The 25,835-nt window shown below is 39.2% G+C and overlaps 1 protein-coding gene and 1 long non-coding RNA gene across 4 annotated transcripts in view; one reads left to right on the top strand and one right to left on the bottom strand.

Annotated features, from left to right (window-relative positions):
- The window catches only part of Cul5 (cullin 5), a 61,664-nt gene extending 39,685 nt beyond the window's left edge, over window positions 1–21,979 (top strand). For all 3 annotated transcript variants that reach the window (XM_027415082.2, XM_027415083.2, XM_035443700.1), the window contains 12 exons: window positions 1,545–1,638; window positions 4,459–4,589; window positions 5,283–5,390; window positions 6,537–6,601; window positions 10,278–10,410; window positions 14,080–14,211; window positions 15,204–15,327; window positions 15,727–15,902; window positions 16,581–16,742; window positions 17,607–17,725; window positions 18,269–18,392; window positions 18,594–21,979. In XM_027415082.2, the coding sequence (XP_027270883.1) occupies window positions 1,545–1,638; window positions 4,459–4,589; window positions 5,283–5,390; window positions 6,537–6,601; window positions 10,278–10,410; window positions 14,080–14,211; window positions 15,204–15,327; window positions 15,727–15,902; window positions 16,581–16,742; window positions 17,607–17,725; window positions 18,269–18,392; window positions 18,594–18,788 (1,563 nt within the window). In that variant the 3' untranslated portion in view covers window positions 18,789–21,979. The remainder of the gene's footprint in view (window positions 1–1,544; window positions 1,639–4,458; window positions 4,590–5,282; window positions 5,391–6,536; window positions 6,602–10,277; window positions 10,411–14,079; window positions 14,212–15,203; window positions 15,328–15,726; window positions 15,903–16,580; window positions 16,743–17,606; window positions 17,726–18,268; window positions 18,393–18,593) is intronic.
- On the bottom strand, window positions 9,156–11,906 carry LOC118238686. Its single transcript, XR_004769618.1, has 2 exons — window positions 11,845–11,906; window positions 9,156–10,204 (listed from the first exon to the last, which is right to left on the bottom strand). It is a non-coding gene; the product is annotated as an uncharacterized LOC118238686 (long non-coding RNA).
- Window positions 21,980–25,835: the final 3,856 nt, after the last annotated feature.

Here is a 25,835-nt window from a genome sequence, read left to right as displayed (position 1 = left end):
TCACCAACCCTTCTGCCACCCCGTATCTCCTGCTTATTGTCATTGCACTGATCTTTAATGGTCACTTGAAAGGAAGAGACTCTAATTATGTTAGACTCTGTTTAAAATTTCTCTCGTTTGCCAGGCACTGGTGGCACAAGCCTTTTATCTCAGAACACAGATTTTGGTGAGTTCCAGCCCAACCAAGCTGTTACATGGAGAAACCTTGTTTTTTTTTTTTTTTTGGTTTTTGTTTTTCGTGACAGGGTTTCTCTGTGGCTTTGGAGGCTGTCCTGGAACTAGCTCTTGTAGACCAGGCTGGTCTTGAACTCCCAGAGATCCGCCTGCCTCTGCCTCCTGAGTGCTGTGATTAAAGGCATGCGCCACCAACGCCCGGCTGAGAAACCTTTTCTTGAAAAAAAATTTTTCCCTCTGGTTTTTCCTTTACTAGTTAAGTATAAAAACCATGATATAGATTTTCATTCTGCTTCCACCTCACTTTTCTACTTCCTTTCTTTACTGTGTCTCCTTTATTATCCCTAGAAGGCATAATCTGTTTTAGGACTACTTATTTTTCAAAATCCAATTTAAGTCCAAGTCTGGGTGTAGTTTGGCACACACTTTTTTTTTGATCCTAGTACTTAGGGGACATGTCTGTGAGTTCCAGGACAGCCAGATTTACTTAGCCAGACTCTGTCTCAAAAATACATAAGGAGCCGGGCGGTGGTGGTGCACGCCTTTTATGCCAGCACTCGGGAGGCAGAGGCAGTGGGATTTCTGAGTTTGAAGCCAGCCTGGTTTACAAAGCTACACAGAGAAACCCTGTCTCAAACTCCAAAATAAATAAATAAATAAATACTTAAATAGGGAAAAGGTTTGGGTGTATAGCTCAGTGGTAGAGCCTACCTTGAGAAAAGCCTTTGATTATATTGATGGCACACATGGGTGTTTTGCCTGTATGCATGTGTATGCACCATGTGTGTGCACTGTGTATGTGCAGTGCCATAGATCCCACAAAGAGTATCAGATATCTGGAATTAGAGTTACAGACTGTTATAGCCCCTGTGTGGGTGCTGGGAATTAAACCCTGGACTTCAACAACAGTGACAAGTGCCATTTTAACTGCTGAGCCATCTCTCCAGCCCAGGAGGATAATATATCCCCTACCTGTTACTCACATCGTCTTGAACAGGCACCAGCTGTTACTTGTCCTCCGAGCACTAGGTACCCACTTATTCTAGACATCACACAGTGGTTTGTAGAATGTATTATTGTTTTTTAATTATATGGAGAATTACAATTCTACTACAGATTTTACCAGCTAGGAGGAGCTAACCAAAGTTCATTTTGTTTTGGATTTTTGTATATTTTTAATTTTCTTTCTTTCTTGGAGAATTACATTTTAAGGTAAAGAATTGTGGTGTTATTCATTCATGCATATATTAACAGTAACCCCACATGAAGTAATCTCAGATAATCTTTTTCTTACTGTTGAACTAATATGATTTCATTTGTGCATATTCTGTAATGTTTATTGGCTGTTAATTGTTTTTGCTGTTTTTCAGCTCATGGAATGCTGTGTAAATGCGCTGGTGACCTCATTTAAAGAGACTATTTTAGCAGAATGCCAAGGCATGATCAAACGAAATGAAACTGAAAGTAGGTAAAATCATACAGAAAGATAAAGAACCTTTTAAGAGAATATCGTTGTTTATGATTTATTACAGTTTGCCTGAGGATTCAGAAAGCAAAACCAGCCTCAAGCTATAGAGATCAGACAGTGTTGGCACACACCTTTAATCCCAGGACTCAGAATTAATGGATAGATGGATCTCTGTTAGTTCAATGTCACTATGGTCTACACAAGAGTAAAGAGTAACAGAATTCATCCTTTTAATGCCAGCATTAGGAAGATATTTAAGACAGGAGCAAGGTCTCAGAGTTGGTACTCAGTTTCAGGAGTCTCCAGCCTTGTTGAGAAGAACATAGCAGTCTGAGTGAACCTAAGGAGCAGTGAAGTCGGGAGCAGTCTGAGGATCGCCCCTTTGGTCTGAGCTGAGGTATAGGTAACAGCTAGTGGCTGTCTGCTTTGCTTTTCTGATCTTCAGCTTGAATCTTAAAGCCCAGTATCAGTCTCTGGGTCATTTATTTTTTTGTGCTACAGAGTATCTTAAGCAAGTCACCTAATTGCTGCTGGATCATTCTTATAGACTGGGGTGAATTTCCTCCTGTATATACCAACACTTACTTGTTTTGGAAGGCTTTTTTTGTCTTTTTTTCTGTAAAAGTTGACCTTTTACCGAAGTTGCTCATATAATTTATTGACTTAGGCTAATATAATATGTAGACAGACATACAGTATAGAATTGAGCCTTTATTCTTAGCACCAGGGAGGCAGAGGCAGGTGGATCTCTGTTATCTTGAGGCCAGCCTGGTCTACAGAGCAAGTTCCAGGACAGCCAGAGCTGTTAGAAACGGCTTCCTTTAAAAAAAAAAAAAATACAACTGAGTATTTGACTTTTGTGTAGAAATTTGGTGAGTCTTTTTATAAAATAATAAAAATGGCTCAGCAGGCCTGATGAGCTGAGTTCAACCTCCAGAGCACAGATGAGGGGAGGAAAGAACTGACTCCCACAAATTGTCATCTGACTTTCATATGTTTAGTGTTTGCACTCACACATGTATACACACACAGATACTAAGAAAATAATTTTTAGTATAAAACTTTAAACATTCCATGTTAATGTTTATCCTGCTGGCTAGTGGTGGCACATACCTTTAATCTCAGCTCTCTGATTTTGAGGCCAGCCTGGTCTACAGAGTGAGTTCAAGGACAGTCAGGGCTACAGGGAGAAACCCTATCTCAAAAATCCAAAACCAAACCAAACAAAAACCCCACAAACCAGAGGAAAAAAGGGTTATTCTTTTTCCACGACATTATTGTTTTCTTAATTATGTGTTTTGGGAAGTAGCAGGTATATAATAAACATGAAAAAAATTACTTTAGGTTTACTTCCCTGAAGAAACCAATTTTAATATTTCATGTGCATTGTCCAGATAGTACTGTGTCTGTGTTTTAAATGTAGTCTGTAGCTGCTTTTGCCTTCATGTATGTCTGTATAAGGGTATCAGATCTTGGAGTTATAAACCATTGATAGTTGCCATGTGGGTGCTGGAAATTGAACCCAGATCCTCTGGAAGAAGTCAGTGCCCTTAAACACTGAGCCATCCTGTCCAGCCCCCAAGATACATTTATTTATTTATTTATTTTATGTGATATGTATGGTGCTCTATCTGCATGTATACCTGCATGCCAGAAGAGGGCATTAGATCTCATTACAGATGGTTCTGACCTACCATGTGGTTGCTGGAAATTGAATTCAAGACCTCTGGAAGAGCAGCCAATGCTCTTAACTACTAAGTTATCTGCAGCTACCTTTAAAGGATGTATTTCAGCTCACTTAAGAAACTCAGTATTTAAGCCGAGCGTTGGTGGCACATGCCATTAATCCCAGCACTCGGGAGGCAGAGGCAGGTGGATCTCTGTGAGTTCGAGGCCAGCCTGGTCTCCAGAGCCAGTGCCAGGATAGGCTCCAAAGCTACACAGAGAAACCCTGTCTTGAAAAAAAAAAAAGAAAGAAAGAAACTCAACTCAGCATTTGGCTTTTGAGTCAGAGTCCCATGTGTCCCAGGTAGCGCCAGCATTGCCATGCAGCTGGGAATGGCTTTGACCTCTTCCTTGTGTACCACATTTGTAGACATAGTACCGACCTAAACAGTTACATCCATATTGAATTCTGCAAAAACAGTTCATTTAGTGATCAGTACTGTGAAGTAAGGCTTTGTGAATGTCAGTTAAATGCATTAATAAATTTTATGAATACAGTTTTATGTTAACTGTAAAAACAAATTTATATAATCCTTGTCTTTAGTCCTTTTAACATTGCACTTACTTTATGAATTGTAGTCTTCTGTGAAAATTTGTATTCTCCCTCTCCCTCATGATATATGATCTTACTTTGTAGCTCAGGCTACTCCAGAACCTGCTTTACTCTAGATTGCCCATGAAATATCAGTCCTCCTGTCTGCCTCTACATCCAGCACTTTTTTTTTTAATAAAACATTCATTTTATTGGAGTTTTATTGGCAATAAAAGATCACTTTTAATTAAGTGTTTGAATGAAAACTATTTTCATTTCTAAGCAGATTATAGCCATAGGATACTAATACTATATTTCAAACTCCCAAGTAACATTTCTTCAGGATGTTACTACTGAAGACATAGCTGCTTGTAGTGCCTCACTCACTGGGAGTCAGCAGAAGGCAGGTTTCTATGGGTTTGAGGGCATCCTACTCTATATAGTAAGTTCTTAGCCAGCCAGGGTTTTTTGAGACCCGTCAAAAAACAAAAATGCTATGGACATTAATCAAGAAATTTAATGGATAAAGTAATAACATGAGTGTGTTGTGTCCTTTCAGAGTTACATTTGATGTTTTCATTGATGGACAAAGTTCCTAATGGGATAGAGCCAATGTTGAAGGATTTGGAGGAGCATATCATTAGTGCTGGCCTAGCTGACATGGTGGCTGCTGCTGAAACCATCACTACTGTAAGTTCCTTCAATGATAGTGATTTGTGTACATCCAAAATCATGTTTAAAGTTGTGATTGAAACAGTAATTTGGAATATCAATTCAGTTTTACTTTTAAGGAAAACAAATCCCTAATTTTAAAACTTTTGTCTTTATTGGAATAGTGTTGTGATATTTTGTTTGTGTTCTGACCAGTAAGGCTTTCCTAAAGATCATAGGGTTGGAGCTAGCCACTAGTTAGTTAACCATAGGTCTGGAGGTCTATGTAGAAAGGAGACAGGAAGTGATAAGTTCTGTGGAGACAGGAAGTGATAAGGCAGGGTGGACAAGAGCTTGGCCCTTTTCAGTTTGAGGAATTGGAGAGCTAAGAGGTGTCTATGGCTGGTCTTTTACTTCTCTGATCTTTCAGCTTTTACCCTGATATCTGACTCCAGGATTTTATTATTAAGACTGATTAAGATCTCCCTTCAGAATTTTTTTTTGTTTGTTTTTGTTTTTGTTTTTCAATACAGGGTTTCTCTGTATAGCTTTGGAGCCTATCCTGGCACTCTGGAGACCAGGCTGGCCTTGAACTCACAGAGATCCGCCTGCCTCAGCCTCCCGAGTGCTGGGATCAAAGGCGTGCGCCACCAATGCCCAGCTCAGAATAGTTCTTTATTGTTTCCTATTTTATCCTTTTAAAAGCTAAAATGCAAAACTTTCTGTTTCCAGGATTCTGAGAAGTATGTGGAGCAATTACTTACTCTGTTTAATAGATTCAGTAAACTGGTCAAAGAAGCTTTTCAAGATGATCCTCGTTTCCTTACTGCAAGAGATAAGGTAATATTTCTCTGTGGACATCTTGTATAAAAGGTGCACTATTACAGTCGACCTAATGAACAGTGGCATCATGCTGGTACAAATGAGAACTAAAAATGTGGGAGCCCTGATTTTCTGTAGTGGACAGCAGTGATACTCATTACATCTGGTTTAGTATTTGCTTCTGAAAGGCTCAGGTATACTTGTGGTCTAGAGTTGAACCAGGAAGCTGCTCTCCCCTTAGTTTCCCATGAATGTTGCCTCTTTGTTTTGAAGGCTCCTGATAATTAAATTTTTATTTTTTTCTCCTTTTAAGACCTTCCTTACTCCATCCACTCCTGCTCTCCATAGCTCATTCCAAATAGAGCTGATAATTTTTTTTTTATTTTGTGGGGGGAGTGAGGGTGTACATGCCATGCCATCTCTGAGTAGAGAAGTCAGCAGACAACTTCCAAGACGTGCTTCTCTCAAAATGAGGGCATCAAGCTGGGTGGTGGTGCTGCATGCCTTTAATCCCAGCACTTGGGAGGCAGAGGCAGGCCGATCTCAGTGAGTTTGAGTTTGAGGCCAGCCTGGTCTACAAAGTGAGTTCCAGGACAGCTTGAACAGTTACACAGAGAAATCCTGTTTTGGGGGAAGAAAACGAGGGCATGAGGCACCTCTGTGATCCAGAGTTGATGCTTCATCCTCCATCCTTTGGTGGAGTTTCTATGAGAGTTGCTTTTTTGCTTCCCATGGGAGCATTTGTATTTTGCATTTTCTGACATTTCATTTTCTCAGTGAGATGGGAGAATATGTCATTTGTTGGGAATGGACCCTGGAAAGGGAATGTTGGCCTGAGTTTTCTCTAGAACTCTTAAAGTAGAGGAGCTCCCCCTACTACAGCATACATGTACTGCCTGTGCCTCTCCCCACCACAGCAATAATATTGTTTAATTTTTTTAAAGTATTGAGTACCAGTAAAAATAAAAGTTGAACTGGAGATATAACTCAGTAATAGACTGTGTACTCAATCTTGCAGCCTTCATCCAGTTACAGAACAACAACAACAACAAAAAAAAAAAAAAAATGAGAAAACACCTGGTTCATCTTAGTTTCTTTAAACATGTAATTTATATATTTTTAATATTAAATGCCATTCTGTTTCAAATTGGGTTCTTTTTGCAGGCGTATAAAGCAGTTGTTAATGATGCTACCATATTTAAACTTGAATTACCTTTGAAGCAGAAAGGGTAAGCTGTTAAACTTTTTTTTAAAAATAATTCTTTGGGGGACTATGTTACACATCACTGGCTTACTGGGTGAGCAAGGTGCCCTGTTTCCCTATAAGTTTGGTCTTCTTTGCTTTTACGTTCTAATTGTTGGTATTGTTTTGTTTTTGAGACAAGGTTTTTGGTTCAGGATGCTCTCAAACCCCCTGTGTAGATTGCTAATCTTCCTGTCTCTTCTCCTGAGTGCTGGGATCACAGATGCAATACCACCTCCCCAGCCTGGTTTATTCAGTGCTGGGAATTGAACCCATGACCATATATGCTCCACCAACTGAGCAACATCCTTTATCCTTGTTTTTGTTTGTTTTAATTTTTGTGTGTGTGTGTGTGTTTGCCTATATGTATGTAAGTACACCATTTGTGTGCCTGGTATCCATGGAAGTCAGAAGAAGCTTTGTGTTCCCTGGAACTAGATTTACAAATGTTTGGTTGTTGTGAGCAACCAAACCTGTGTCAGTTGGAAGAGCAGCAGTGCTCCTAACCATTGAACCACCTATAAGCTCCATAAACTTTTTAATATTTTTGATTTTTGTCTCATTATTTATCCCTGGCTGGCCTAGAACTTGCTATGTAGATCAGGCTGGCCTGGCTACAAAAAGCCTCTTTCCTCTACCAGTGCTAGGATTAAAGGCATGTGCCACCATACCTGGCTTTATTTTTGAATTTTAAGTAAGTTTAGCTACAGAGCCTCTTACTTTCAGCTCTGAAGTTTGGTGTTTGGTTTTTGTTGTTATTCTTTGAATATTTGCTACCTGTTGCTATTAAAAGTTTTCAAATTATGATTATTTTTTGAATCTCCTTTTACCAAAATGAATGTTTGGGAATTGGAAAATAAATTTTGTTCTGAGTCTTTAGAATCTCTGCCTGGTTTCCCTTTATTAGTTGCTAAATGTATTTTGCTATTCTAAAAGCATAGAAAATGACTTTGCCTTTATGATATAAAAGGGGAAGTGAAATTTAATGTAAATTTTGAATTATCATACTAAATAGGAGGCCCTCCAGCTCAGAAAGAAATAAACAGGTGAATTAGTAAGAGAATATGTATATAATAAAGGAGATTGGCTGGAGAAGAGAGGGAATGAAGCCTATTTGTGGGCCTGCAAGATGGTTAAGCTGGTGAAGATGTTTGTTGCCAAGCCAGACAATCTGAACTCAATCCCTGAAACCCACTGATAGGTTGTTTTGCCAGGTTCCTGAAGCCCAGAGACTAAACCAAGGAGTCGACACTCTGATGCAAAAGCAAAAGGTTTCTTTTTATTTCAAGCTGGCCAGCTAGGATCTCACTGCATGGTGGGCAAATGAGATGCCACCCAGCCAAAAAGAGAAGCTTTTAAAGGGGCAGACCATAAGGTTGAAGGCCACAAATTACAGAGTTTTCATGGTTACTTAAGGTCATACAAAGTACAGAGTTAGTTAGTAACTATACATTTTAAGGGAGATACATTTGACTGAGATAAGACAGGGCATGGGCTTGCAGGGTTACAGAGTCACAGTGTCTGTCAGTTATCCCCTGGGCTGGGGAATCTTTATGACCAATAATTAGCAAAGGAATGCAGGGGATCAGGCACCAGTCTTGGCACTCCTGATTTGAGGAGTTAAATTTTCCTTTATCATTAGACATTCCCTTGCAGGGCCTGAGTTTTTAAACTTTTATTAATTTGAATTTTTGGTCACTCAAGGTGAGTGTTAAGTCCTGCAAATTCTCTGACTTCCACATATTCCTTAACACATCCACACACATACAATAAATGAATTAATTAAATAAATAAGCAATACACATTACTTGCTATGGTAACTTTAAATTTTAATTTAAAAGAAAATAAACCACAGGGCTATGGTGGCACACTCCTTTAATCCCAGCACTAGGGAGGCAGAGACAAGGCAGGTGGATATCTGTGAGTCCCTGACAAGCTTGGTCTACAGAAGGAGTTGCAGGACAGCCAAGGCTACACAGCCAAAGCCTGTTTTTAATAAACAAAATCTCTTATTGGTAAAGTGAATTGGCTTGTGCTAAGTAAAATTTAGAGAGAAATGGAAACTTGGAATTTGGATTACTAGTAAATCTGACCTAGGTATAGTATCTTCTAGTAGTTCTAAATACAGTTGCTGGATAGAGTCAGTTTATAACTCAAAATCAGCATTGCATATTTGTTGTGTGGTATGTTCCCTTAAATTTAGCACTTCCTGAGGGTACAAGATCTTGAGTTTGAGGCCAGTCTAGACTGTGTAGATCCTGCCTCAAAAATAATGAAAGAAAAAATAAAATAAATCTTGAAAATATTTGAAATTATTTTTTGTATTTTGTCAGTTCATCATGGCAGGGAGGATGTACGAGCACCTTCCATCATGACAGTAAGAAACAGTAGAGCACTGTCAGGAATGGGTCAGGGAGGACACAGCTGTCTGGATACCCATGCCTACCCCAGCCTGCTGCCCGGTAGTAGCAGCCAGAGCTACACTATTTCACGGGTTCCGGCGAGGGAATCTGAGGGTTAAATAAAGATAAGACAGTGGGTCATTCTTACAAGGAGAATGTGGTTTATTTCAGAGGGGAGTAGACTTATATACCAACAGCAGCCACAGTGGGACTTTACTTAGGTCAAGGCTCATGTCCCCAAGCCCTCTGGCAATGGGTGGATAATTTGCATTCTTGAATACAGGCCTAGGCAGGAGGAGGGAAGAAGACGGAAGTGAATGCCTAATCTGGAGGCCAGATAACACCAAGGATACCTTAGGTCACCCAGTAGGGTCCCAACACTGCCCTACTTCTCCTGCAAGGCCACCTCCCAACAGTTTCTTCACAATAGAATCCATGACAGATGAGATCAGAGACTAGTCCTCACAGACAAATCCAGTAGGGTGTTTTACTAACACAGGTTTCTTTTTCATGCAATCATATTGGCAATCAAGATTAATTTACCACACAGAGTAAACCTATAGTAGCATCCAGGTTATATAGGACACTCATCTGTGAGATGAGAATGAAGTGCTTGATGGTAGGCCTGTGCTTCTGCTGAGAACTGAAATAATCATGTGAATGCTGGAAGAGCAGTTCTAATCTTAATAGAGCTACAGAAGCCGCCTTTATCGAAAGGATCGAAACTCACAGGCCATGGAGTTCCCCGAACTTTTGGTGGTCTCTCTGGCTCAGAGTGACAGACTGTCTGTGCTTTCAGTTGAAAACCAAAGAAGGACATTTCTGAGACAGGGTTTCTTTGTGTCCTAGAATTTGCTCTGTAGACCAGGCTATCCTCAAACTCACAGAGATCCTCATCCTCTGCCTCGAGTGCTGGTTGGAATTAATGGTGTGCACCACTACTGCTTGGCTGTCATCTCTTTTTCTTTTTCCATGTTAACTCGTGTGTGGCTGTCATTTCTTAAATGCAGTGGTTAACCAGTAGGAGGTTGATCCTTAGTACAGCTGCAGCTTAGGTTGAGTCAGCTCACTTTATACTTTGATTACAGTGATCAACTCCTCCCACTGCAAAGCAAAGGATGAATCCATTGTTAACATGTTCCCCTATTTGTCTCTTCATGGTGCCCATTGCCAGCTCATCACCAGTGCTGTGGAGATAGAGAAAAATCATTTTAGAAGCTTAGGTGATTTCAGTAAAAGACAACTACTTTTGTTTTCTAGAGTGGGGTTGAAAACTCAGCCTGAATCGAAATGCCCTGAGTTGCTTGCCAATTACTGTGATATGCTATTAAGGAAAACACCGTTAAGCAAAAAACTAACCTCTGAAGAGATTGAAGCAAAGCTTAAAGAAGTGGTAAGTACATGCTTCTTTTCTTTCTTTTTTTTTTTTTTTTTTTTTCGAGACAGGGTTTCTCTATGTAGCTTTGTAGCCTATCCTGGCACTCGCTCTGGAGACCAGGCTGGCCTCGAACTCACAGAGATCTGCCTGTCTCTGCCTCCCAAGTGCTGGGATTAAAGGCGTGCGCCACCAACACCAGGCAGTAAGTACATTTTTAAGTTTTTTTTTTTAATCAGTAAAGATTTATTTTCTGTGGTTGGTAAGGAGAAACAGTTTTACCCAAATCAATGTTCTTCTTTAACAAAGGAAGTATGGAGATGTTATATGGAGATCTGTGCACATCCATATAGGAAAACACATCAAGGTAAGGCATAGTCCAGGGCATGCTTAGTTCAATAAATATAACCAGGAAAGAAATATAGCAGGCATGCTTTGGGGCATACGTAGCCAAGGCATGAAGCATATGTTTGAAGGATTAACATGGGGCATAGGAACACTTGGGGCCTGTCCCATTTCTGTTTTTAGAATGCCACACAGGAATGGGCATGCCTTCTTTTCTCTAAAAGGTTTAGCCAGTAAAGAGAACATGAGGATTCTTTTCCAAGGCAGTGTTGTTGTTATGTGAAGGAAGAGTAGACACTGGAGCAAAGTGCTTGCTTTACAAGCATGAGGACCTGAATTTGGACCCCCTGCACTCATGTACAAAAACCAAAAGCTGAGGGGGATGGAGAGATGATGGCTCAGCAGTTAAGAGAACTGACAGCTCTGCCAGAGGACCTAGGCTCAATTTCCAGCATCCACATGGCAGTTCATAACTGTCTGTGACTCTAGTTCCCAGTGGACCAGACAGCCATAGCAAAACATCAATCCACATTAAGTAAAAATAAAATAAAAGCCAATTGTGGTGATATGCAACTATAATCCAGCACTGGGGGGCTAAGCATTCAGTGGAAAACAGGTTGATACCAAGGCCTTCTGACTAGCGAACCTTGTTGAGTCAGTGAGCTCTAGTCTAATTCACTGAGAGGATCCTGTCTCAAAAAGTAAAGTGGACTGGAAAGATGGCTCAGTAAAGAGTACTGTCTGCTCTTGCAGAGGTCCTGAGTTTTGTTCGAAGGACCAAGCTTTCAACCTTCTGTAACTACAGTTATAAAAGATCTGACGTCTTCTTCAGGCCTTCACTGGCAAGGTATGCATGTGGTACATGCAGGAACACTTATACACACAAAATAAATTTTTCAAAAGTACAGAGAAATAGTGGAAAATTCCAGGTGCCAGGTGTCAACCTCTGGCCTCCATATCACACACATATACACACTACACAAAGAGATATGTATGTATTTTATGGGTTTTTTTTGTTTTGTTTTGTTTTGTTTTTTGTTTTTTGGGACAGGGTTTCTCTGTAGTTTTGGAGCCTGTCCCAGCACTCTCTCTGTAGACCAGACTTACCTTGAACTCACAGAGATCCTCCAGCTTCAGCCTCCTGTGTGCTGGGATTAAAGGCGTGGGCCACCAGTGCCCTGCAAGATATGTATTTCTTTCTTCTTTCCTTTTTTTTAAAAAAGATTTTATTTATTTATTATGTATACAACATTCTGCTTCCATGTATATCTGCACACCAGAAGAGGGCACCAGATTTCATAGCGGATGGTTGTGAGTCATCATGTGGTTGCTGGAAATTGAACTCAGGACCTCTGGAAGAGCAGTCAGTGCTCTTAACCTCTGAGCCATCTCTCCAGCCCTGAGATATGTATTTCTATATAAACATCATTATAAAGTTTTACAGTGTTGGGCTGGAGAGATGGCTCAGCGGTTAAGAGCACTGACTGCTCTTCCAGAGGTCCTGAGTTCAATTCCCAGCAACCACATGATGGCTCACAACTATGTAATGGATTCTGATGCCCTCTTCTGGCCTGCAGCGGTACATGTATATACATAACATACATTATGTATACAGAGTTCATATACATAATAAATAAATCTCTTTTTTTTAAATATGATATGTACTCACTCATATTGGATTTTAGACATAGAGTAAGGGATTACCAGAGTTATTTTCTTTTCTTTTAAAGATGTATTTATTTGTTATACAGTGTTCTGACTGCATGTCTGCCAGAAGGCCAGAAGATGGTACCAGATGTCATTATAGATGGTTGTGAGCCACAATGTGGTTGCTGGGAATTGAACTCAGGACCTCTGGAAGAACAGCTAGGTGTTCTTAACCTCTGAGCCATCTCTCCAGCCCCAATAAATAAATCTTAAAAAAAAAAAGTTTTGCAGTGTTAAACTTTGATAAGGTATTTAGTTGTACCTAAAGTTTTTTATTCAATGGCTTCCTGAAAGAAAAGTATCATTTATTCCTCATTATGTGTGTGTTCATGCCCTTTCCCAAGTGTGGGCTCTTGCCTGTGTATGCTAGGCAGGCACTATAATAGTTAAATCTCCAGCCTTGTGTTTTTAAGAATTGTTCTCTCTCATGTAGCTGGTGACATTAAGCTTTGTCTCCTGAGTGCAGGAGTATCAACACTCCTGGCTTCTTTCTTGATGCATTAGGTATTAAAGTCTGCCCAAGATAGATAGGGACAAATGAGAGTGGGTGAAATTTAATTGTTTTGTTTGTTTTTTGTTGTGGTCCTCCTGGTTGGTTGTTAGAAAAATGATTAGCTCAGGAATACAGAAATGGGTAAAATAAGAGAAACATCATACAAGTGAGACAGAATAGCCTAGGGAGATGGTTGGTGTCACAAGGAGAGAATTAAGATGTGTTGAGAAATCAGTACTAGTTTTCCCATAAGATATCACATATTTATGAAGTCTGAAGAACTTGGATTGTGGTGACACTTTGTTTGTGATCTAACAAATAAAGCTTGCCTGAATATCAGAGTGCAGAGCTAGCCACACTAGTTAGCCATAGAGGCCAGGCAGTGGTGGCACACCCTTTTAATCCTAACACTGGGCAGACAGATCTCTCTGAGTTGAAGTCTACCTTGGGCTACTGAAATTGATCCAGTCTAAAAGAGAAACGGAGCTCACACAAAGGTGATGCCAGCACTTGAGATCACATGCCTTTAATCCCAACACTAGGGAGGCTCATTCAAGAGTAATATGGCTGGACTTAGAGAGGAAAATAAGGAGGAGGAAACAGGAGTTCAGTGCAGTCTGAGCAGCAAAGCAGTCTGAACAGTCAGTCCAAGGAGGATTTGCAGAGGATACAGTTTGAGGTTGCATTCTAGCAGGCAATCTGAGGATTGCCTTTGGCCTGAGGATTCAGTAGAGGTTCAAGGTCTCTCTTGTGTTGGCTCCTTTACTTCTTGGATCCTCTAGCTTTCACCCCCTGATAGCTGACTATTTATTATTAAGACCTATTAGATTTGTGCAACAAGGCATGGTGCTGCACACTTCTAATTCCAGCATTTAGGAGGTGGATCTCTATGTGTTTGAGCCTAGCTTGTTGTATAGAGTGAGCTGCAGGACATCAAGACTACATAGAGAGACCCTGTCTCAAAAAAGGCAAGAAGAAAGTCAAATTTGCTAATTTGTTTTCTCAGAGATATGTAAGTTAATAGGCCTCTGTTTATGTTTTTGTAAATCTCTGCATCTTGGATGTTGGGGAATATAGAAAGGTCTTATTGACAGAAATGGTGAAGAATATAAGAATTTAAAGTAACTTTGTCTTCTGTGCAGCTCTTGGTACTTAAATATGTACAAAATAAAGATGTTTTTATGAGGTATCATAAAGCTCATCTTACCCGACGCCTTATATTGGACATCTCTGCTGACAGTGAGATTGAAGAAAACATGGTAGAGTGGCTGAGAGTAAGTACAACCTTTTGTTTACATATTTGGGGGAGTGGGGTGGAGGGAAGGCATACGAGGTAAAAGGAGTGTCTAATGTGATTTTTCTTAATAAATTTTAAGCCTTCTTTGTTTTTACTGTTGTGCTTCCATTTACACCCCTCTCAATTTTAACTGAATTTATTTAAGTAGTATCTAGGACCAAACCACCAACTTTTTTTTTTTTTTAACCATGTCTTTGATACTAAATACTTAACTATAGAAAGGTTTGTGAATAAATTGCAACCATTGTAATTTTATAAAAAGCTGTGAGTAGTGATACATGCCTGTGAGTCAAGGAAATGGAGGCTTAGAGGATCATTATCCTCCAATTCCTCAAGGTCATCCCCTGATAAATAGGGAGTTTATTCTTTTTGGGTTAGTGAACAAGCCCAGGCCCTTAGGCATCCGATGACTGAGCTGTACCACTGTCCTTCTATCATCTTTGTCCTGATTTATGGATTGAGGTGTTAAAGGTGTCAACTGAAGTTGAGCTGAGTTGGGAGCTGATTTTATTCATATTACAGTGACTGAAATCTATGCATACTGGAAACTATCCTGTTTATTTTCTAAGAATCAAATGTAATATATTATATTCTGGTAAAGTAGAGAATAATTTTTTATTAGAACATCTAAGACAGTGATGAAGCTTGGTGCTAGAGTACTTGCTTATCATGCATTATGACCCTAAGTTCAGTCCCCAGAACCTGAAAAATTAAACAAAATAATTTTCTAAGATTCTTTTTTCCCTGGGTCTGGAAAGATGGTTCAGTAGCTGTTCTTCTAGAAGGCCCAGTTTCAATTCCCAGCACCCACATGGCAGCTCACAACTGTTTAACATCAGTTCCAGGGGATTTGACACCCTCACACAGACATACATGCAAGCAAAACACCAATGCACATGAAATGAAAGGTTTTTGTCCTATTACTATGTCAGATTGTGTAATTATTATGTCTGTCTTTGATTTTTGTAGGAAGTTGGTATGCCAGCAGATTATGTGAACAAGCTTGCCAGAATGTTTCAGGACATAAAAGTATCTGAAGACTTGAACCAAGCTTTTAAGGAAATGCACAAAAATAATAAGTTGGCATTACCAGGTATTATCTATAATTAAATAGAAGTGTATTTTTAAACTTAAAAAAATAGTTTTTCAATTATTTAAAGTAAATATCAAAGATTTTTACAAAATTCACACAAAAAGTCCCTTTTAACAAAAGTTTCACCTTCCTTCCTTCCTTCCTTCCTTCCTTCCTTCCTTCCTTCCTTCCTTCCTTCCTTTTTTTGTTTTTGTTTTTTGAGACAAGGTTTCTTTGTGTAGCTTTGGAGCCTGTCGTGGCAACTTGCTCTGTAGAGTAGGCTAGCCTCAAACTCAAATAGTGCTCCCAAGTTCTGGGATTAAAGGCATGTGCTGCTGCCACCATTACCTGGCCCTTGTTTATTTTCTGTAAAATTTAACTTGTCAAAATATTTATAAATTCTGATTTTCTTACCTGCAGCTGATTCAGTTAATATAAAGATTCTGAATGCTGGCGCCTGGTCTAGAAGCTCTGAGAAAGTGTTTGTCTCACTTCCTACTGAACTGGAGGACTTGATACCTGAGGTAGAAGAATTTTACAAAAAAAATCATAGTGGTAGAAAATTACATTGGCACCATCTCATGTCAAATGGAATTGTAAGTAGATGGGCTACCAATTTGGGTGCTGGTACAAAGAGTTGCCTGAGGGCTGGAGGGGTGACTCGGTGGCTAAGAACACTGATGCTTTTCCAGAAGACCTAGGTTCAAGTCCCAGTGACTCAAAACAGTCTCTACCTCCAATTCCTCTTTAGAACTCTACAGTTGCTGCACATATGTGCAGTATAGGCATATATGCAAGCAAAACATCCTCACATACAAAATAAAAGTAAAAATTAGTATAGATTAGGATTAGAACAGAAAATAGTGGCTCTGTCCCTACTTTTAGGGACATAGTTTCCAAGTTTTAGTAAATGCTTACCAAACCAATGACCTTGACAGTAGAATCCAATCTGATCACCAACCCTGACTCATGAAAAAAGGAAGGGAAAGGAGAAGGTGAACCTTCCTTTAAGGCAACTGATAAACATCTTCCTCATTATTTCTACATCAAACACATTGGACAGAATGAAGTCACATGACTATACTTCACTACAGGGAAAGCTGGGAGATGCATTATAGGTCTAAGATTATTACCTATAAGGAGGGAGAAATGGGTCATGGAAAAAAAACTAGCAATCTAATTTTCCCATTAGTACCTCATGCACATTTTACTAGATACCGGAGTAAGCTTCATGAAGAAATGAATTCCTTATTAAATCCCATTGTCTATTACAGATAACATTTAAGAATGAAGTAGGTCAGTATGACTTGGAAGTAACCACGTTTCAGTTGGCTGTGTTGTTTGCATGGAACCAAAGGCCCAGAGAGAAAATCAGCTTTGAAAATCTAAAACTTGCAACAGAACTCCCTGATGCCGAACTTAGAAGAACTTTATGGGTTTGTTTTATCTTTTATTCGATTTTGTTTTTAAAATAGTGTCATGTCACATAGTTGAGAATAAGTAAATGGCTTGTAAAACTAGAATTTTGGTGCTGAGAGTTAAATTCAGGACCCTTGTACACATGCATTCTACCACTGAACTACATACCTAAGCCACTGTAAAATTTGGGGGGGGGCATGTTTGGGAGCATTTGAGACAATGTTTGTTTGTAGTGTTAACTATCCTGTAACTCAGTTTGTAGACCAGGTTTTCCTTAACTCAGCCTGCCTCTGCCTCCCAAGTGCTAGGACTTTATTCCATGGCTTTCTTTCTTTTTTCCTTGTAAAGTTTTTAATTCATGATACTCTGAATATGACTTTCAACTAAAAAATGCACAGTGTTGAGGAATTTATGAATCAAGAAAAAAGAAAAGCAAATTACCAAAGTAGAAAAGGACCAGAGAAAGAGAAGAGGGAGAGATTGAGTTGGTATTAAGTGTGTTTAAGGAGTCCAACCAAAGTTATGAATGTTTGTAAAGTGTGCTCATGATAGTCTTGATTATAATTGCATTTAGTGCTTACCCTGTAACTCAGATTCCAGAATAAACTGTTAGCAATGGAGGCAACTACATGACTGTCCTGGCAGACAGTTCCTCAGGTCCTATATGACCAACCAGTGCTTGTCTCACTACATGAAGTAAAAGAACATATGTCTCTTTTTTCAGAACCAGCTCTTTTCATTAGGCATTTACTTTGTCATGTGCGTGTTGTTCACATAAAAGTTTGGATTGTTAATTTCTCTACAAGTCGATTCTTGCCTGTATTGTAGACTTGTTCCTAACACTCTGTATAATTTACTATGCTGATTTTTTTTCCTCATAGTCTTTAGTAGCTTTTCCCAAGCTCAAACGCCAAGTTTTGTTATACGAACCTCAAGTCAACTCACCCAAAGACTTCACAGAAGGGACCCTCTTCTCTGTGAACCAGGAGTTCAGCCTAATGTAAGATTCACATTGTTGATTTAAAAGAAATGTACTATGCTGAATTTTAATGCTTTGATTTTTGTTAAAATAATCATTTGCTTTATGTAATGTCAAAAATAGTAACTGAGTATTATCACTAGTTTTGTATCATTTCATTTTTTTTTATTTAAAAAATATTTGAGACCAGAATGTTGAGTGCGTGGAATAGAACAGCCTTATCCAGCAGAGCTGTTTATCTGAAGCCTTAGTCAGGTAGTTTGTAGTTTGTTAAAGAATGCAGTTAATGGTCAGCAGAGGCCGTATATCTTGTTTGAAGGAATCAAAGGACTGTTTAAATTTTTGCTTGAAATAGGTTGTTGCCTCAGCTTTTCAAGTGCTAGGATTACAGGTAATTGTAGACAAGTCCCCCCATAACAAGGGTGGGGATTGCTGAAAGGGAAGCTGTGTATCCTGGTTGTTACTTACCCTTTAAGCAGCACTACATCTTATTTTTAGAACAGTTCTAACTTCTGACATGATGCTGTAATAAGATGTTCAAAACTTTCAATTTTTTTTTTGCAGAAAAAATGCAAAAGTTCAGAAAAGGGGAAAAATCAATTTGATTGGACGTTTGCAGCTCACTACAGAAAGAATGAGAGAAGAAGAAAATGAAGGGATAGTTCAGCTAAGAATATTAAGAACCCAGGTTTGTATAGGGAGAAAGAATGTCTAAATTTTTTGGCTTTTTTTAACTTTTCACATCTTTGTAATAGTAGTTGTGTGAATACCTAGGAGTTGCTGTGCAATTTGGTTGGTGTTAGAAGATAATGTAGGAAAAGTTACTGATTTGCTTTGATCAGACAAGTGTAATATATTAATGTACTTTCTGTTTTCATTTTTCTCTTAGGAAGCCATCATACAAATAATGAAAATGAGAAAGAAAATTAGCAATGCTCAACTGCAGACTGAGTTAGTAGAGATTTTGAAAAACATGTTCTTACCACAGAAGAAAATGATAAAAGAGCAAATCGAGTGGCTGATAGAGCACAAGTACATCAGGAGAGATGAGGCCGACATCAACACGTTCATCTACATGGCGTAGCTGAGCACTGTGCCACTGTTGAAGCACAGATAGATTCTGGAGCCCCTGGGCAGAAAGTTGTCCCGGTTTGAGCTGGAGGAAGGTTTATTTGGACTTTGATTACATAAATATTAAACTCTCTGCCTTACCTTACAAACGACTATATTTTGCCAGTCACATTAGTTAGCATGATGGCATTCCCTTCATGTTGCACACTCTTAACAGCATGCTGTTTTGTGGAGAAAATTGCATTCATGAAGAGCCCATTATGAACTTCAAAGTCAGTTCAATTTTTACCCACCAAGAGAAATAACATTTTGGAAGGGTGAGGGTGGGGTTCTTGTTGCTTCTTTTACCCCCTTCTCCTCTTTAAAGGAATATACTTGCACAAGGAAGGATGCTCAGATATTCATGCACTGAAAAATGCTGTTATCTTTTTTTTTTTTTAAATGCAATTAAAGGTAGAGGTAGCACTCTTAGCTTCTTTTAATGAAAAGAGTGAAGTTGTCAACACCATATTGGGAAAGGGCAGGTGTACTTGAGAAGATGAGGATGCCATAGTATCAAGTTGTTTGTTAAACACTGCTTTTAGTTTAATAACTGGATTTTGATGATGACCTGAAAATGGTATTAAATATTTCTACCTTACAAATCCTGATTGTCGTTAAGCAGGAGACTGCTGTTTTAGTTGTTTGTTGTTAAATGGTAAGGATTTGGGGTTTCCTTTATAAGTCTTGTATCGTTGGAGAGCTTGTTTTGAAAACATGAAGTTTATAATGAATGTTGCTTCGGTTGTTAAATTTATGGGTATAGGTAAGTCATTGATTGCAGAATCAGAATCACAAAGCAAACGTGTTAAGTGTGTTACTAATACACTTAATTCATATACACTTAATATTTATTATGCCATGTCAAAATTTATTGAAAACAATGCAGAAAAATACTCTGATACAGTACAATGAGAGAATTGCTTTCTAAACCTGTAGCATAGAATTATTTGGTGTTTTGAAAATGTTGTGATTAGGGATTTACCACCTCAGTTTTCTTGAAAGACATTTTTTGTTAAAATAATAATTCCCTGTCACCTAGGAGGAAGAGAGATGAGATTACAGCCTGAGATCTGAGAAGCTTTCAGAGTTGTTGGCCGTAACATGAGTAGTAACCTTGCCAAATATGTATATATATATTTATATATTTTAAAAATAAGCATTTTTAAAATGTTCAGAGGGCAACACTTAGCTTGCTCTCTCAGTTAATCCGGAGCAGTGACTCAGGACTTCACAATGCAGTAGGAATTTAGAAATTGAGGGCTTGAGCAACTGAAGAGAGAATGATTCCCCATCAGGAAAAATGGCTCCATGTGTATTTTTACTCATTGTGGTGCACATTTCAAGTTTTCTTGCAAATTGTTTTATAATCTTTGATGTTAAGTAATATTTTGAAGTATGGCTTTGAAATTAACAGAAAATGGAGTGTTGAGAAGCATACAGTATTATATCACCACAGTGGGCTGTGGACCTGCCTGCAGCCTCAGCAGCTGTGAGCCCCTTCCTGGAAGGAAGGGAAATACATGTCAGACATTTAAAGTTTTTCTTATAGTCAAATATCTGTTGGGAAACTCATAGGAAGTTGGAAGTGCATGTGTGCTCACTGTCTACCCTGCTGCTCTGAGGAGGCCATGGCTAGAACAGGTGTGAAGCGTGACTCACTGTACGAGGTTTCCACGATGTGGATGATAGTTGACGTTGGTGCATCCAGAACTCAGAGAGATACCTTTATAATGACTGTGGCCCTTCTGTTTAATAGTTTTGGTGTTGGCAAATTTTCCTGTCCCAGTACCAGAATGCCAAAGGAGGAAACAATCAAGGGAAAAATTTTAGGCCATTTCTTAATGTTTAAGATTTGTCATTTTAAACCATAATTTTTCTTAGAACATCTTTGAAATTTCTAATCACTTTGGTCATTTAAGAATGAGAGCTGTGATGTTTTGATTTATAAAGGCAAACTTAATGCAAAGTGGGTAACGCTAAATCCATAGCAAAGTTTTTTATTAAATTTTATAAATTTTTTACTAGTTAATTATGTCCTAATTGTATTTTGGGGAATGAACAGCAGTCAATACCACAGACTTAACAGTTTTCATCATTTTTTAAAATATATATACAAAAGTGTAAGTGCTTTTTGGTGTTAATCAAACTGTTTAGTTGACAAGGTGCCTATTGCCTATACCATTGTTGAGATTTTCTTTAAGTATTTTATCAATAGATTTGCTAAATTAAAAAAAATTCTGAAACAGATCTTAACCAGGAGTTTTCTGAAGGTCCAGAACCACCGTTACTGTTCCCTATCTGACTTCTCTCCCTGCAGACTTTCATTCTTGGCTGTCTGAGCAGGGCCAAGCATGACACAGGTAATGGGAAGAAGAACCCTGCCTTCCACTCACCAACAAAGAGCCATTTGTAAGTCAATAGTGTAGCAGGCTCAGAGTTTTCAGTACTTCCATCTGATTAAAGGTGGCATCATCTATAGCCTGTTGCCATCTCATGGCCAGAGTAAGGAGACAGGAAACAGATTCACACAGTGGAAAATGTGGGACACATTTGGTGATCACAGTTAGACAAATGTTAGACCATCATTATTCTAATATTTTTTATAAGGATCCTCAAATTCTGAAGTCGCCCAATTTTTACAATTATTGGAGGAGGTCCCCGAGTTTATCAACCTTTGTGCATAATTATTAAAGTCTCCAAAAAATGAAATGTTATTCTTATTTTTACTCTTCATTAAATTTTATGTGATATCATTAGCCCTGCTCCAAGGGCAAATTTTTCAAATTCAATCTGGGTGAAATATTTGCTAGTTTACAAAAGATTTGCTATCATAAACTCAAGCTGGCTCTTCTGTTTTCATGTAAACGACTGGGGTGCTGTCACAAGTTCTCCCAAGTCACAGTTATGGAAGAAACATTGTTTGAGAGCGTTCCTGTCATCTACTCTCTGTGTGGTCTGGAGTTCCTAAGGTGTAGTCTATCCTCATGGTCTGTACAGTTTTGAATGTGCACCACTACATACTGAAATGATACTGTACAGTTTTACACGGGAGCAGTTTCTGTATGCAGTAGGCTGAAATATTTTGATGATTTTTGGGATTTTATTTTTTAAGTTGTATAATTTATTTTCTTGCAAAATAAAAGTGTAATATAAAAGCTTTCATCCAGAAAATCCTGATTCTACTATAAAAAATTTTACAATAGTTAAGATTTTTGGCAAGCTAAGAATAGTGTCATGTGCCGTTAATCTCAGTGTTCCAGAGTCTGAGTTCAAGATCAGCCTGGTATACTGGCAAACTCCAGGCCAGCTGCCCTGTCTTTAAAAACAATGAAAATGGTTTCAGTTGAGCAATGCTGCACCTGTGTCTTCCAGCTACTCAGGAGGGAGGATGAGGTAGCTGATTGTTCAAGCCCAGGAGTTCAAGACTGGCATTGGCAGCATAGTGAGACTTTCTCAGTGAAGAATGTTCTGTTATGTTTGGGGTATCATAGTCAGCTGTAGCCACTAAAAGGACCAAAAATAAGACATGACAATTGGGTGGATGACTACATGATTTGCTGATGGCTAGAAGAACCTGGCCTAGTACCTTCACTGAGATTCAAGGAGTCTAGACGTAAGGGTGACTTGGAATTGAGGTTACAGAAAAGAATAAACTTCACCTTAGCCAAAACAAGATTACTAATTAAGCTTAAATATTTGGTTTCTTGCACAAGCCCATTCCAAAGCTTTGGCAAGCACTCAAGCATTTTGACCTAGTGAGCATTTTAATCACAAACCCCACCACCTGAGGAAACAGCTCCATAGTGAGCTAAATTGGAAGCTAACTTCCTTGTTAAGAGAGCACAGTCATACTGACTAGAATGGAGCTTAGAGGCAGGCAACATTAAACAACTGGATGGTCACAATGGGATAGACATTTCTATTAAAGAATTTGCAAGGCATAAATATAGGTTTAAAACAAGGGCAGCATGTAGTAGCACACTCCGCAAATCCCACCCAGCACTTGGTGAGAGTTTGAAATTATCTCAGGTTACATGATATCCTGCCTCAAAACTAAAGGATTAGTTCAACGACTCTGAGTAAAAGGCATTTGCTGTGAAAATCTAGTGTCCTTTGTCCACAACTGTGTAGTACTGGGGCAAGGGATTCCACCACACACAGTTGTCATTCTGATTCCACAAATGCACTGCAGCATGTGTCTCTGAGTAATAATATAAACTCCGTAGCTGATTTTGGAAAACTGGGAATTTATGGATAGAACACCTTTTCCCATGTAACAGAATCCTGATAATACCTAGTGGACTAGACTAAGCAATTAATCTGTTTTTGTATAGCCTTTCTGTATAGCCTTGGCTGTTCTGGACTTCACTATGTAGACAGGCTGGTTTCAAACCCACAGAGATACATCTGCCTCGAGGGCTCAGATTATATATGTGTGCCACCACACATTTTCACATTCACAAAATTTTGAGGGGCTTGTGGCTCAGCAGTTAAGAGCATCTGCTTCTTTCTCATTGGTCCTGGCTTTGATTCCAAGCATCCACCTGGTGGTTCACAACCCTCTGTAACTCTATTTCAGAAGCTCCCATGCTTTTTCTGACCTCCATGGCCACCGGGCATTTGGATAGATACACATGCAGGCAAAACACTCAATACATGAAATATGTATTTTTTAAATCAGATCTCAAATGAGGGTGAACTTCAGGGTCTTAGAAAAATAGCGATGTCAAAATCAGAAAAATAGGTCAGGGCAGAAATCAGTGAAATATCAAGCAGTACTATCAATGCAAGTTCAAGACCAGCCTTGAGTTGAGTCTGTGGTGAGTTCCAGGCCAACCAGGGCTACAAAGGAAAACCTGTCTCAATAAAACATTTACCCAGCAAAAGCCCTAACTAAGTTAAACAAAGAATTGGTGATATATTTCTTGAAAAGAAAGAATGACAACAAACAGGAATGACAACTCTCCAGCTGAATTAGCCAAAAGGGGGGGGGGAACTAAATATTTTAACATAACACCAGTGTCAGGATCACTCTGAAAGCCTATATTACTGCAAATTAGAAAATCTAGGAAAATTTATAGAGACCTATGAGCTACTGAAACTAAAAAGGATGTAAACATATAAATGAGAGTGAAGTAGTAAGGAAAAACTTTGTTTTTGAGACAGGGCAGCCCTAGTTGTCCTGGAATTGGCTTCGTAGATCAGGGTGGCCTTGAATTCACAGAAATCCTTAATGCCTACCTTTGCTTCCTAGATGTTGGGTTTAAAGGTGGCACCACCATGCCTAGCTAAGGAAAGATGACTAAAGATAGCCAATATCCTAAGTCAGCACAGATGACTCAGTGGGGGAATAGCTTGCTGTCAAGCCTGTAACCTGAGTTTGATGGTTGTGAAAGGAGAGACCCTACTCCAGCAAGTTTTCCTCTGATCTCCACATGAGTAACAAAAATAGGCTAGAGTTGTAGCTTAGAATACTTGCCTAGTTTATATAACTATTATATATAGATTTTATACCCAGCTGTATCCCCAGCAATCTGAAGGTGGAAGTGGAAGCATTAGGAGTTCAAGGTCGCCTTTGATTACCTACCTAGTGGGTTTGAGACCATCGTGGGCTACATGAGACTGTCTTAAGAAACAAAGTAAGCGGGGATAATGGCTCAACAGTTAACAATACTTGCTGCAATTACAAAACACAGCAGGCAGTTCACAACTGCCTCTGACTTCAGTTCCAGGTGTTGTGACGCCCTCTACTCCTTTCTCAAGCACCTGTGTGTACATATGTGATGCTTACACATAAATGCAGGAACATACATACACACTTAGAGCTCACTCCCAAAGGGCTGAGGAGATGGCTCAGTTTGCAAAGTGCTTGCTTCCCAAGGAAGAGAATCTGAGTTTAGATCCTCAGCACCAAGGGCCAGGTATGGTGGCCCTGGGTTGTATTTCCAGTTCTGTGGATGGGGTTGGGGAGGAGGAGTGGAGATAGAAGCATATTGGCCAGTCACTCTAGTGAGCTCCAGGTGCAATGACAATCCCTGTCTCAAAAAATAAAAAAAGAAGAGGAGGAGGAGGAGGAGGAGCCAGGCAGTTGGTGGCACACACCTTTAATCTCAGCACTCTGGAGGGATCTCTGAGTTCAAAGCCAGCATGGTCTACAAAGTGAATTCCAGGGCAGCCAGGGCTGTTACTCAGAGAAACCCTATCCCAATACAAAAATATGGCAAAGAACCACAGAAGCCCAAGTGACTCGCAGTGCATACAACTACATACACAAAACAGGTTGTCTTGAAGTAAACTTCAACTTGTATGCTGCCATACCTTTTACCTTTTATGGCAATTAACATATCGTAAATTCAATGTTATAAATCAGAAAGATATGCTATTCCCAGCTGAAGATTGATAGTCTGGCCTAGGCATAGTGGCCTGCTCTACAGCCAGAGCTACATAGTGAGACCCTGTCTAAAAACAAAACTCAAAGCAACACAAACCCCTAATGTCAGCAATGGGTTCCACAAACGGAAAATAGTTATCATTTAACATCAGTTAATGAAGGGGGGATTTTTTTGTTTGTTTTGCTTTAATTTCTTCTGAGACAGTTTCTCCGTTTGTAATTTTGGTTGTTCTGGAACTCATTCCCCAGTCTCATCCGGAACTACTCACAGATCAGCTGCCTCTCTCCTGGGTGTTTGCCACCACAATCAGCCTGCAGGGAGTTTCTGTGGAAGTTGATTTAATCTTATTATTCAATGAAGTTTAGATAGTAACATTCATTTTATTTCGCATCCTATAGAAAAACAACTTCAAAATTCTCTTAACATAATTGGTTTATTTGTATTTATAAATGAATAAAAATGGAACTGCTGGAAACATTTACCAATATCCTTTGTCTGGGTTAACACAGTCACACGGTCAGGCGCAGTTAAGTGAATGGAAAGTCTTAAGCTGTACGGAAATCACAGGCGTCAACAGGTCAAACGCGGTTTACACTACATCAGACAGATGTCAAGCCACGTTGGTC

The sequence above is a fragment of the Cricetulus griseus genome, chromosome 4 (assembly GCF_003668045.3).
Source record: "Cricetulus griseus strain 17A/GY chromosome 4, alternate assembly CriGri-PICRH-1.0, whole genome shotgun sequence".
NCBI classification, from domain to species: Eukaryota; Metazoa; Chordata; class Mammalia; order Rodentia; family Cricetidae; genus Cricetulus; species Cricetulus griseus.
The sequence above is the reverse complement of the archived record's forward strand: the minus strand, read 5'-3'. Positions and strand labels throughout refer to the sequence as shown.